General features: G+C 40.5%; 1 protein-coding gene across 1 annotated transcript in view; it reads left to right on the top strand.

Moving 5' to 3' along the window:
* The window catches only part of PTPRM (protein tyrosine phosphatase receptor type M), a 441589-nt gene extending 432924 nt beyond the window's left edge, over positions 1 to 8665 (top strand). The window contains exons 32-34 of the mRNA XM_058023915.1: positions 1143 to 1306; positions 3384 to 3519; positions 7779 to 8665. Coding sequence (XP_057879898.1) covers positions 1143 to 1306; positions 3384 to 3519; positions 7779 to 7832 — 354 coding nt within the window. The 3' untranslated portion in view covers positions 7833 to 8665. The remainder of the gene's footprint in view (positions 1 to 1142; positions 1307 to 3383; positions 3520 to 7778) is intronic.
* The last annotated feature ends 4483 nt before the right edge of the window (positions 8666 to 13148 follow it).

The following is a 13148-nucleotide window of genomic DNA, read 5'->3' as shown; positions in this document are numbered from 1 at the left end:
AAGCAGGACTCCATTCAGAAAAAAAATCAAGAACTTCCCTGGGACCTGTTAGCTTGATGGGCAGGGAAAGACACCAAAAACATGTTAATATCCAAATGGGGAAGCAGATTGTAAAGCTTCAAATACTTCCTTAATACTGGGAAGGCCTGGCATTTGCAGTAAATGTGGCAATATAAAAAACACAGCCTCCAGCAGGCTGTGACCTTCAGCAAGCACTGGGTCTGGCTGCTTTGGGAAGAGGAGCCATCAGCTGAAAGAAACTGGACAGGAAATCAGTAGATTCCAGACTCTGACATAAAGCACACAAAACCAATTGGAGAGCACATCTAGTGCCATATCCAGTTTTGTTTATTCCCATATCGTGTTAATCTTACGTCCTCTCTGTTAACTCTCACTCTACAGAATAAAATTTAATGTCAGCATTTCTGTGTGTTGTTCATTTTAGGAGTGGCACTAAAATGCCCTCACTTTGCACAGTAGTGGCAAACTCTAGACTACAAAACCAGTTTTCATGTGCATGTTCATTATGCCCTTTTCAAAGGACTGTAGTTTTCTGCCACTATCACTTGTTCTGTGCTCCTTTTTTATTTTAAATCACCATAAAGCAACTGTTCAGTAATGTTTCACCAGAGGGGTTCTGACTGCTGCAGTAGAGCACAATAAAATAAAATGTAGTTAGATATTTTTTATAAGCTGGAAACATCTGAGGGTCCAATTTGGTTTTCTTAATGTTTCCTGCTTCAAAATATCTTGAGAGGGTTTGACCTTTCTTGTAAAAAAAGGACAGAAACACATAAACATTAAAAACACTGAAGCTTATATATGAAAACAGTATATAATTGAAGTTATGTTACAGCTCTGTCTTTCCTACCAAGCTCCACCTATCTTATTAATTATTTGCTTGATTGTGCAGATGTACTATTGCTATATTTTAGCCTATTGAATAACAGTCTGTTTAAAAACTCTTGTTCTGACAACTCCATTGAAAATTAAAAGTCATCAGTCCTCAAGGGCAGTTGAAGTAACATTAGCAGTTTGTCAGCAATCATCTGCTTGAACAAGTTCCCTTCCTGATGCAAATACCTGAATTTTGTGCCAAACAAGTAGTGTTACTTTTCCTGCTTTTGTCCGGATCCCTGCAGCCCCAGGATGGCTATCGGATGGTGCAGCAGTTCCAGTTCCTGGGATGGCCCATGTACAGGGACACTCCGGTTTCTAAGCGCTCCTTCTTGAAGCTCATCCGTCAGGTGGACAAGTGGCAGGAGGAGTACAATGAGGGAGAGGGACGCACGGTTGTGCATTGCTTGTAAGTATGGAAGCAGAAGAGAGGGATAAGGGAATTCTGTCGCAGAATTTGTGTCAGGCTTTAAAAGATTTGTAACGAGGTGAAGAGGCATCTATCTAATCTGGGGCTGAATAAATATTACAGCTGCTCATTTAAAAGCTTCGAATGCAAGAGGAATTGTGTCATTTTAATGCAGATTCATGAGTTTCCCCATCTGTCCTTTGTTAAAGCCCTATGGAAAGATGACGGGTTTGAGTTAACTCTGTTTTATATAAAGAGTCCAGTGACTCTTGCAAATGGGAAAGTTGCGTACTTATTCGCAGTAAATCAAAAATGTGCCTTCAGAACAATGTACCTTTTATTTCTGCAGATAAGGATGATAAGAATAAGTAGTTTTGGAGGGGTGATTCATTTTCCAGGCATAAAGCACAGGAGTAAAAGTGGTGTGATAGACCAGTTACGATGATCCTGTAATTGCCTTACCTTTCTCTAATAATGGTATATTTTTTTGTCCTCCTCTGACTTTGTGCTCCACTCATGCAGACTCTCATCCACTCTGCCACCATCCTTCTCTTGGTACAGTTTAATACCTGTACGTGCTTCTGCCCTCAGAAGTAGCTGATCTTTTGGGACTGAGTCTTCAGCGGTTGAAGTTGTATTCATCTTCCTCTAAACATCTGTTTAAAGATGTTGCCATGATAGAGAAGGGACCTGCAAACAGGAAAACCATGTTCAGAAGTTGGGACCCTGTGTCAGAATGATGGAGGAAAATCTAAGAGTATATTAATGATTCCCACTATCACTGACCTTGAACAAGTCACTGCTCTTCAGTTTCCCCATCTGTAGTATGGGGATAATAATACTTTCATCAAAGGAGCATTGTGCAGTGTGATTAATTAATGTTTTGAGATCTTTAGCTGAAAAGACCCTTTTGAAGTGCAAATTACTGTTATCTCTGAGGTGGCTGATGATATTAAATAGTTGTACAACATCACACATGCGTCACTTCCAGGCAGTAAAGAAAGAAAAAGCTCTAATATAATCCTTTTAAATTACTTTATTTTAATTAAAATTCTCAAACAGTCCCACAATATCAGGCACTGTTTTGGCAGCAGAGAGCATTCTTTTCATAGTGCCTGGATGTGACAGATGTGCGACGTTGTATCTTCCTTTGAAAATCAACCATTTGCAAAGCTTGTTTGAAAGACCTGCTACCTAACTAGTCTGCACTCTGGTAATTATTAAGGTTTATTATTTTCAGTGAAGCACAGCCTAAAGATTCTGATTAGAATAAGTGTAGAAATAATGGGGCTTCCAGAAAGAAAGAGATTCTTTTGAAGATTAAAAATAACCAGGGATAAAGTATTATTAAATACTGTATTTGATCATGTATATGAACATTTGTGCCTGGCTCCTTTGTTAGCGATTCGCTTCGGGTTCTCATCCTCTGATAACTGTGGGTGGAGGGGGAATACATCTGCCTTTAGAAGCAGCCCTTGCCAGGCAGCCAGCCCCTCTTCCTGCTGCCTGGAGCTGAGATAACCAGCCAGGGGGACATGGCAGCACCACCCAGTGCCATACCAAGTGCAGCCACCAGGACTCCCCCAAATGAGACTTCTGGTGCTTTTGCAGTTCCTCCGAAATGCCTTTGTGTCCAGGAGGAAAGCACCAGAATCTGGAATTAAAGAGCTCAAAGATTTGCTTTCTCTGTGGCATTTCCAGGCCTGATGCTCACTGCAGCCATGTGTGTTTACAATGCAAAGCAGTGTTGAACTGAAACTAAAAGTACTTTATCCTTATTTTAGCATCCTCTTTGTGCTGTCTCCAGTGTTCACTGAAGGGTGGTGCAAAACTCAGCCATTCAATTGCCTCCAGGCTGTCAGCCTGCTGACTTCTGAATCATAGCTTTGAGATCTTTCAGCATGCCAATTCCAATTAAAAATCATGTTTTGCCTGGAGTTGGGCAGCCTTTGGGGCCAGGAATGTTCTGTGGTTTCTCCCTGCTGGAACTCATGCCTTCTGGTGCCATCCCTGTTGCTGTACAGACTTGTGCCACAGAGTCCATTGTAACTGAGCCGTTTTATCACTTTCGCTGCAGGAATGGAGGTGGCCGCAGTGGGACGTTTTGTGCAATCAGCATTGTTTGTGAAATGCTTCGACATCAGAGGGCTGTTGACGTGTTCCATGCTGTGAAGACACTGAGGAATAATAAGCCTAACATGGTGGACCTTCTGGTAGGAGCTTTTTAACTGCACCATTAAAGAGAAAATGTTCTTTTTCTCCGAAGAGTCAGTAAGATTTCCAGGATTTGCAGTGGGAGTTGTTCACAAAGCAAGCGAGTCATTTTCAAAGGGGATAATGAAGTCACTTCACTTGTAAGAGTATTTTTACACTGCTTTCTTCCCAAGGAGACTTTGTCTCTGTTCGTTTGAATTTTTTAAGAGTTTTAAACTTTCAGATGAACATCCTTATTAATTTTCTTTTCTAGCAGGCTGAACCAAGTGGAGAGCAGCACTTGCATGATAGAAATAATAGTTATGTAAAATTAAATGCCAGATTTTCAAATTATATATTTTATAAATAGCTTAATCGCCTAATATTTATCAAAGCCATGAATTTCAGTTTGACATCCAGAATATTGCATTTAATTATGGTTGCTCTATCTCATAGAAAGATTAAAGAAGTTCAGAAACAAGGGGCCATGTGCAATTATTTTCCTAGAGAGTGTTTTATGAGCTTTTTTCCTAAATGGAGAACTGCTGAAGTGCCAGCTGCTGTGCCAGAAGAGCTGCAGAACAGCTTAAACCAGCAGGTTCTTACACTCCAGTGTGTAGTTTTGTACTTGGAGATGGGTGTAGCTCGATGCCCTGTTCTGAAGCCTGGGCTATAAAAGACACTTTTACAACATCCTGCTGCAGAGGTGGCTGCTTAAGAGGCAGCTGCATTTGATTTAGTATCACAGGCAGGAGGAAGCAGCATCTGGGCATTTTCAGGGATGTTAACCCAATCTGAGCCAGTTTTGCCAGCTCTGGTTAGACAAATTGGGGTCACTTCAGCAACTTTTCTGTAGCATGCCCAGGGTGAGGCAGGTGACATCTCACTGAGTTGGTCCAACCTCTTGTACTTTCAGGAGAGGACCCCCTCAGCTGAGCTGAGTGTGGCACACACTGGAGAATAGGCAGAGAGAGCAGGACTTTGAGACACAGGTGAAAGCAGGCAGGGAGGGATATCCACCTCCCCACCACGTGGATGGCTGTGCCTCCCCTCTCCTGTGGGAGGCTGGCTCCCGCCATATTCCCCCATCACAGTGCTCTCTCCTGGCCTGTCTCTGAAGTCCCAAACCCTCCCCTAGGCCCAGCTCTGGCCAGGCAGATGGGAAAGGGCCAGATGTTGTCAGCTGTGCAAAGCAAGGAGGGAGTTCATGAGCAGCACCAATAGTGTGGAGCTGTGAGTCTTGTGTCAGTCAGAAACTATCAGACTTCCACAGTGATGGGAGGGAGCAGCTTGACTGGCTTCTTTTCCTCTCGTTTATATCCTCAGGAGGAGAATCATCGTGATGAGAACCATACATTTTTATTTCCTAGATATTAAGAAAAAAGTCCTTCTACTTCATTCATGTAGTATAGTTTATACAGGGATTCGGCAGGCTGGTGTTCTCCATCCTCCTAGAACTTAAGCCCACAGAACTCTCTGATCTCTTATTCATTTATTTTATAGAAATAAAATGAAAATTACCAGTGTACAAGTACAGTTAAAGAAAATGCTCTCTATAAATTCCCATTTGTGAGAGTTCTCCAGGTATAGTTTTGTCAGGCAATTGTCTCCATTTTTTAGAAGAGAATTTTTTTAATCAAAAAAGCTAAATGTGTTAAATAAAAATATATCTTTTAGTAAACTGAGAGTGGTATTGGGAATCTCTGGAAGGCATAGAAAGGCCTTGTAGGGCCTTTTTTTATTAGGAAATTTCAAAGCACTTGTGAAAGAGATCAGTATTGTTTTCCTTATTTTTACAGACAGAGGAATAAAGGCAAAGGACAACCAGGATTTTTCCCATTATTACATAATGCACTGACTGAGCAGAGTTAGAATGACATCTCTTCAGTTGTGGTCTGCCACCTTGGAGGAACAAATATTTGAATTAGCCGGGTTTCAATTTCTGTGTCAATCATGATAAAGGGAATTGGGAGACTTGAGTTCTTTTCCTGATTTTGTTACTGACTTTATCCTTTATGACTCTTGTTATATTAATGTGTCTTTGCCTCAGTTTCTCTACTGCAAAAAGAAGAACAGTAATATTCATCTACCTTGTAAAATTTTATGGTAAAAAATGAAATGCTCAAAATCATTACAATGTTTCACAAAAAACAGGTTTAAGACTGCTTTATCAATACATGTCATGCACTTTCTGGCTAGATAAAAGGCAGTCTTTACCATCCATACTTAGAGATTCATCTCAATTTCACTGAAACCTTTGGTTTTCCTCCAAGTGTAAAACTCTGAATGCCACATCTGGAAATCTAATAATTTTTTTCAGCTGTCATACAAAGGTAACACATGATATTGCAAAATATCTATTATGGGATGCCCAAAGCATTTGGTGATAAATGTTATTGGGCCTACCCACAGGTGTTCTAGAAAATAAATTTAAATATACCTCTCTGAAGCTAGCTAGCCTAAAGAGACTTTTAATATCCACCATCAAGTGAATAATAAAAATGTACAAAGGACACTAGTGAGTGAACACAGTGGGAAATAAGGTATGTCTGCTCTTTAAGACAGATATTCAGCTTACTGAAAATGACAGTTATTCTGCTAGATCAGTAAATCAGCATAAAATGAGCATGGAAGAGTGGAAATGGATGAGTGGCTGATCTCTTGTTTTGATCTGTTATGTAGTTATAGAACAATTTCCATTTATTTAGAAACATATGCAATAAAAGCAGAAAAGGAATTTACATAATACTCTGTTCTTTCCCTTCTTCTTTTTTTTATTCTTTTCTCATTCTGAAAAAGACACAAGCAGTTTATGGAACCTTACAGGACTTTAAACACATACAGCTCACTCATCACTTAGGTTATTGTGCACATTAGACTTGTCTTCTTATGACGTGGCATTTCTCAACCAAAGAACTTCTAAATGATCCATGCTTCTTAATAGCTTTTTGATTTTATTAATAGTATATGGTCTTTTTCATGTAAAGTGGACTCTCTTCTCAGCTAAAATGTGACCCAAAATCACAAGTACAGGCCAAAAGATTTAATCCTATAAAATGTTTGCTTCAGGGAAAAGAGAATATATCTGAAGATCTTACTACTTGTGATGTTGGGCAAGGCTGAGTGCTGTCAGCTCATTAAATCTGTTGTTGTTCCTAAATGTCAATATGTGCTTTGTTATCCTTTATTAATCAAATAAAGTGCATAAGCAAAAGAGGCATTTCAGTAACAGAAATAGTTATAAAACTGGCAAGTGTTTCCAAATGGAATTTTCAGAAGCCTGAGCCCTTAGATTCAGGGAACATGCACTTACTATTTCCTTCAGCTTTTTCTTCATTTAAATATTTGTAGTATTTTTGAGTATTGTGAGTAGCAAAAATGGAAACAGGAGAGGGGTATGTATGCACATAAAACTAGGAAGTTATCAGTGACTGCACCATTTAAAAGTTTCAGAGTGGACAATGGTCAGTCAAATCTGTCCTCTCCATTGCACTGAAGACAGGAAAGGGGCCAAGACATGACCTTTTGTCCCCAAAGATGCAGAGTGGGTTTGCATCCCTCAGAAAGGGGATTTATTTCCCTGGGACTTGCTCTGTTTCCAAGCAGCTACAAATAAAACCAGCAGGTCTGTGTTTGAAGCACAGGGCTGGCACCTGAAAACTTAGGCTCTTTACAGTTCCTCTGTTACCCAGGCTAACTTGACCATCCCTGGAAGTTGCTAAAAATTAATTGGAATTAATCCAATTCATTTAGCTCAGGCCCCATCTCACAAGGTTATTGCACAGTCCTGTGGGTTAGGTCTGGGCTGCAGATAGAGGACCAACAGTGAGTACTCTTGCCCTGAAATGCAGCAAGTGTCTGAATGACATTAAAATAAAAGTTGTAATCTGGGAAGTACTGAACGCTGGGTCTATTTTAAGATAAATGTTTCCAGGGAGGAATTTCAACAACTCCAATTCTCATAAAGTGCTACATGAGCATTTTCACAGATGACAGAAGGGTTGCAAGTCAATTTGCTTATGTGCAGTCAGTTTTTCTCATACAAGTGTATTACAGCAGCTAAATACTCATCTAACATGAGCAGCACCATAAGTTACTATGTATAGTGTCTATTGTCTGGTTAATATAAAGATTTTCTTATCTGAACATAAATTGGATTTGCAAACTGGTTCCCACTGACAACAGCTGATAGTAAATAATTTTAACAAGAGAGAAACATTGACCCCTTTAATTAAGTGTCTTCAATAACTGACTTTGTGGTTTCCTTTTGATTTTTCAGGATCAATACAAATTCTGCTATGAAGTGGCTTTAGAATACTTGAATTCTGGCTGATTGTCTAAACAGCACTGACAGAGCTCCTCCTTTCACTACCACAAACAAAGCAAGTCACTTCATGATGCCTGTGTAAACGAGATGAAGACTTCTCAGTGTTATGCTTCTACTGCTTTGTATAATTGGCTCTTTTTAAGAGCCCCAAGAGATGTTTATAAAAGCGCTTGCACTGCCCGATTCCCACTGCGAAGCTGCTGCTTGGCACCCCTGTGAGCCTACACCAAACCACGTGGCAGTCCTTGAACACCTTATCCATGCTCAGCCATTGATGTGGTGAAGCAGCATAGTCCTCTGGTAAATAAGAGAGCACAATTATATTCTTATGAAGGAATTTGTACTTTTTCTGTTACATTTTGTTGCCTGTGATTCTCAGTTATTGTCACAGCCTAGTGTACATTTCTGTTCTGTGGAGAATGCTGTCTGGCATTTTGATAATATATGATTTTAGTTATATTTGTATTCTAACACATGCATAATTAACAAATCATATGTAGCTTATCTGAACTAACAGAAAGACATGTACCAAATCATGATAACTTTGTTGAGTTGTAATTTCTATCCACTTTGTACCATTTCATAGAGAGAATCTTGATAGAAATGCAGTTAAAAATGCAAAAGACAGGATGCTCAGATTAATATATCCAAAGCTTTTTCATTTGTTTATATTGTAAATATTTTTTGATTTCATCAAATTATTTATTCATTAAAATGATTTTTTTTGGTGAAGCACAGTGAGTGACAATCATTTTTATTAAGCCCTGGAAATGCTTACTGTATGATAGTGTAAACATTTGTTTACCTTGTATGGATTCTCAGCTCAATAAATAATTACATACATGATACAATTTTGTTTAATTTAATATCTCTTGGCATCTGAGTGCCTTCAACTAAGCCTCTTTTCTAGATTAAATCTAGTAAATAATGAGCTACCTCCAGTGAGTGTTTATTGTATTATCCAGTGTATAGTCCAGCCAATAGTGAGGTCATAGAATCACAGAATCATAGAATGGTTTAGGTTGGAAGGGGCCTTCAAGATCATCTAGTTCCAACCCCCCTGCCATAGGCTGGGACACCTTTCACTTGACCAGGTTGCTCAAAGCCCCATCGAGACTGGCCTTGAACACTTTCAGGGGTGGGACTTCTCTGGGCAACATGTTCCACTGTCTTACCACTCTGAAAGTGAAAATTTTTTCCTAATATCTATTCTAAATCAGCTCTTTCTCAGTTCTAATCCATTCCCTCTTGTCCTGTCACTACAGCCTCTTGTAAAAAGTCCATCTCCATCTTTCTTGTAGGCTCCCTTCAGGTACTGAAGGGTTGCATTTAGGTCACTCTGAAGCTTTCTGTTCTCCAGGCTGAGCAAACCAAATTCCCATAGCATTTGCTGGGATCCCTGGAGCTGGATGCAGCTCACCAGAGTGGAGTTAAATATGCTGTGCCAGTATATGAAAGAGGTGAATTGTATGCTTAAAAATGCACAAATGCAGAACCTGAGAGATGCCCTGTTCTGAAGAAGAGATGGTGTTGTGCTTGGTCTTGTCACAGAACCCTCTGCAGCCCTGGGCATTCCCTGCCATTCCCTCTGTGCCTGCTGCTGCTGTGGGAAGTGCTCTTGTTCTTGAGATGTATGATTGCTGTGAGGGGAATGTAATTCCTTCTGTTAAAGACACCAATGCTAGAATGGCTGGTGGAGATGTTACTCAAAAAATCGTGAAACTGATCCATTACTAGAGCTATTGTCAGTGGCCAGGTTTACATCATTAAAGAGATTCCTGAGAATGGCTGTACTGATCTTCCATGGTGTTTGGATGGTTCCCCTTTCTACAAAGCACTGACCAATGTCTGAATGTGCTGGGAATTGACTTTGTTGCAGCAACAAAGCAGCAAAAAGGGAGAATGAGTCAGCAATGGCTTGCTGAGCCATCTGCTGGAACCACAGAACATTTTTTCATCCAGAAGTTTCAAGGAGACATTGCAGGCAGAGCAACTGCTCAATACTTCCAAAGCTTTATGGGAAACCCAATTCAAGGATGTGGCCGACTGCACGTATTTCAGCTCTTAAATGATCCTGCTAAGCTGTCTGGAATGGGGGCAGCATCTATATAAATGTATCAGTCAACCTTGGGGAAGCTCTAAATCTAACAGATCCAGCTTGGACAGAATGACTCCCAGCTTGTCAACTCCCAGTTCAAAACCACTCTAAAATTTAGATCTGAAGAAACAAAGACAGGTTTGCTCTGCATCTGCAAAGCATCTCTTTTAAAGTGCAACTGGCAGGTACAGGCCATTGCTATAAATTGAACAGCAGTACTGAAAAACTTGGGAAATACAATCCCAGTCCTGAGAAGAATGATGGTCCTTGGATAAACCTTGTAGCATTTCAGCCTGTTGCAGAATGTGCTCTTAGTCATTTTAAAACCCTAGTGTTTGGAAACAAAATCCAAACCTCCAACATCATATTCCTCACAACCAGCTTGACAGGCCAGGTTTGCCAGCCAAGCACGCTTCTTTGTAATAATTATGGGGACCATAAAAAGATGTGTTCTGTGATCTGTCCATTGAAATATGCATGGACACATCCAGTGTTTGAAAAAGCATAAGTAAGATATGTGTGCCAAAGGAGCCCTTGGACAGAAGGTGATGCTGGCAGTGTGATCCCAAATGTGAAATGCAGCAAGAATCATGGATTTCTCTCCCAAGTGTCAACCAGATATTATTTCAGCTGCTGCACTCGTGCAGACACACTTTGCACAGGTCAGCCTTGGGGGGCTGGGGCAAGGGGTCAAAGGAGATGAGGAGGAAAGAGTTCTGCAGTGTTTCTTATTGTTTTACTGATACTAGTCTTTTTTTTTCCTAGTTCTGACATAGAGTTTATGTTGCAGAGTCTGTCTGATGTTGTTCCAAAAGGCATTCTGCAAACTTCAGTGCTGTAAAACTGGAGCCAGCCAAAGAAAGCACAGCAAGCAGCTTTGTGTCCTCACTCTCATACTACAGCTATCAATCCATACAAATTAAACAAAAATCCAGGCTAAGGCAAAACAGTATTTGGCCAAGAAGAAAAAACAGATTAAGCTGATCACATGGTTGGAGCACATCTCTGATAAGAGAAGGCTGAGAGAGCTGGCGTTGTTCTCTGGAGAAGAGAAGGCTCCATGGAGACCTCATTGCAGCCTTTCAGTACTCAGGGCAGTCTGCAGGAAAGATGGTGACAGACTTTGTGGCAGGGCATGTTGCAATAGGATGGAGGGTGATGGTTTTAAACTGAAAGAAGAACTATTTAGATTAGATGGAAGAAATTTTTTTCCAGTGAGGATGGGAAAATGCTGGAACAGGTTGTCCGAAGAGGTGGTAGATGCCCATTCCTGGAAACATTTGAGGATGTGTTGGATGAGGTTCTTTGCAACGTGTATCTAGTGGAAGGTGTTCCTGCCCATGGCAGCAGGGTTGGACTAGTACGTTCCAACCCACACCATTCATTCAGGAGTTAGGAATGGAGAAAATAAAAGGAGTCAGAAAGAGTGAGAAAGAAGATATTGAGATATGAGAAAGAAGGGGCTGATATTCCAGAGCTCTGAAAGTTATCTGGAGGATGGTATTTTAGAGGAGACAAAGAAAACAGCAGTGATAGCCATTGCAAGTGCTCATAATCCAACCTCCATTTTCAGAAGAAAGTTAAATAAACATGGGCTCAGTAGAGCTGCAGAACTTTGGGAGACTTCAGTCCCAGTGTGAAACAGAGGAAGGGATGCTTTCTTCAATGCCCAGTATACCCAGTGTATAAATGAATAAAGAGATACTTTGAATGGTGTGCCATTTGTTGTATCACCCAACTCATCATCTCTGCAGGACTTGAGGTAGGTGATTTTTTCTAAGCTATTCCAAAAGAGCAGCAGTGGGGATGGTGAGAGAGGTGATGGCATACAGGCAATCTGTATCTTTATAACAGCAATACTCCTGACAGCTTCCTGGGCTTCTTTGTCAGCAAAATTAGTCTGTCCCTGGCAGGATACCTTCATGGAGTACTAACAGCTTAAGGCCTATAGCTAGTAAGATGAAAAATAAAATAGAAAAAACTTACCCAGCTCTACATAGTGTGTTTCAAAAAGGTATCTGTGCCACAAAGACTTGATCTGAAGCTGTAATGCATCATCAAGATCATCTTCATTTAGGGTATCTCCTTCATTTGGTTCTGGCTCATCTTTAATATCTCTGAAATGTTTTCTCTTTACTTCATTGTATGTGGGTCTGTCCCCAGATCCAACTGCTTACTGTACGAGCCCCTTCACAGTTCTTTAATCACATATAGGCAAAGACACAAACAGACTTTTGTTCTTTCAGGTGTGGCAATGGAGATAATTTGACACTTCCAGCAACAGCTATTCCAGGCCTCTTCCTTTGGGAAGGCCTGGGGAAGCTGTAATGGCAGTAGCAAACATAAAACTTCTGGCAATACTCCAAAACTGAGCAAGATCATCTGCTGCGTCTCCTTTTGTAGTTGTTTTGAGTCTTGTCTCTTCTCCCCCTTCCCCCTCCCCCATATCAAGACTGACTCATGGAAAATTAGTAAATCTAAAGTTTACTTGATGTTTTACAGCCTCATTCTGATTCAAAAGTCATTGGTTGATCTGCCTCCTGAAGTAACTTTTTCGAGGATTTGTGCATTACCCTTCAGAGGAAGCAAGTTATACACGCAGATCACTGTAACAGAATGATTCATCTGATCATTTTGGATTTATTGTTGGCTTTACACTCATTTATCAACTTGGAGCCTCGCCCTACAAAATCTCATGCTTCCTATATCTCATGCCAGACACAGGGCTTTATTAAAAGAAAAAATAAATTAGGAATAATTTTTAAAAATTACTTAGCTTAGGTCTGTTGTGTGATGTTTGTTAGGGAAGACAATGACCACTACCAATTTTGGGGCACACTACCAGTAAAACCCAACAGACCATGTGAACAAATAATGCCGTTCCTAATTTGAGCCCATTTGTTTGGTTGGTTTTTGTAGCTTAGACCTTGTCTATATGGTGAAATTATAAATTGATGGGTGCACTTGCATTGCCTCAGCCATTCCCATACTCTGCCTGTGGGAGTTTTCCATACACCACTGGCATGAGGGAGATTGTTCTGCACATCCCTGCTCAGCAGCCAGCATCCCCCTTCAGCATCTTAGCCCACTTTAATGGAAAAACCTTTCTAAGGCCTTATCAGCTCTTTGCAAACTGCAACAAACAGCAGCAGCAAAAAGCCTTCTTCACTCCTGCTGCTATTTCCAAGCAGACTTCTCTGTGGAGGGCAGAGAAAAGGCAGCTC

This window comes from Melospiza georgiana, chromosome 1 (assembly GCF_028018845.1).
Source record: "Melospiza georgiana isolate bMelGeo1 chromosome 1, bMelGeo1.pri, whole genome shotgun sequence".
In the NCBI taxonomy this organism is placed as follows: Eukaryota; Metazoa; Chordata; class Aves; order Passeriformes; family Passerellidae; genus Melospiza; species Melospiza georgiana.
Note: the sequence above shows the minus strand (reverse complement) of the source record. Positions and strands in the feature narration are given on the sequence as shown.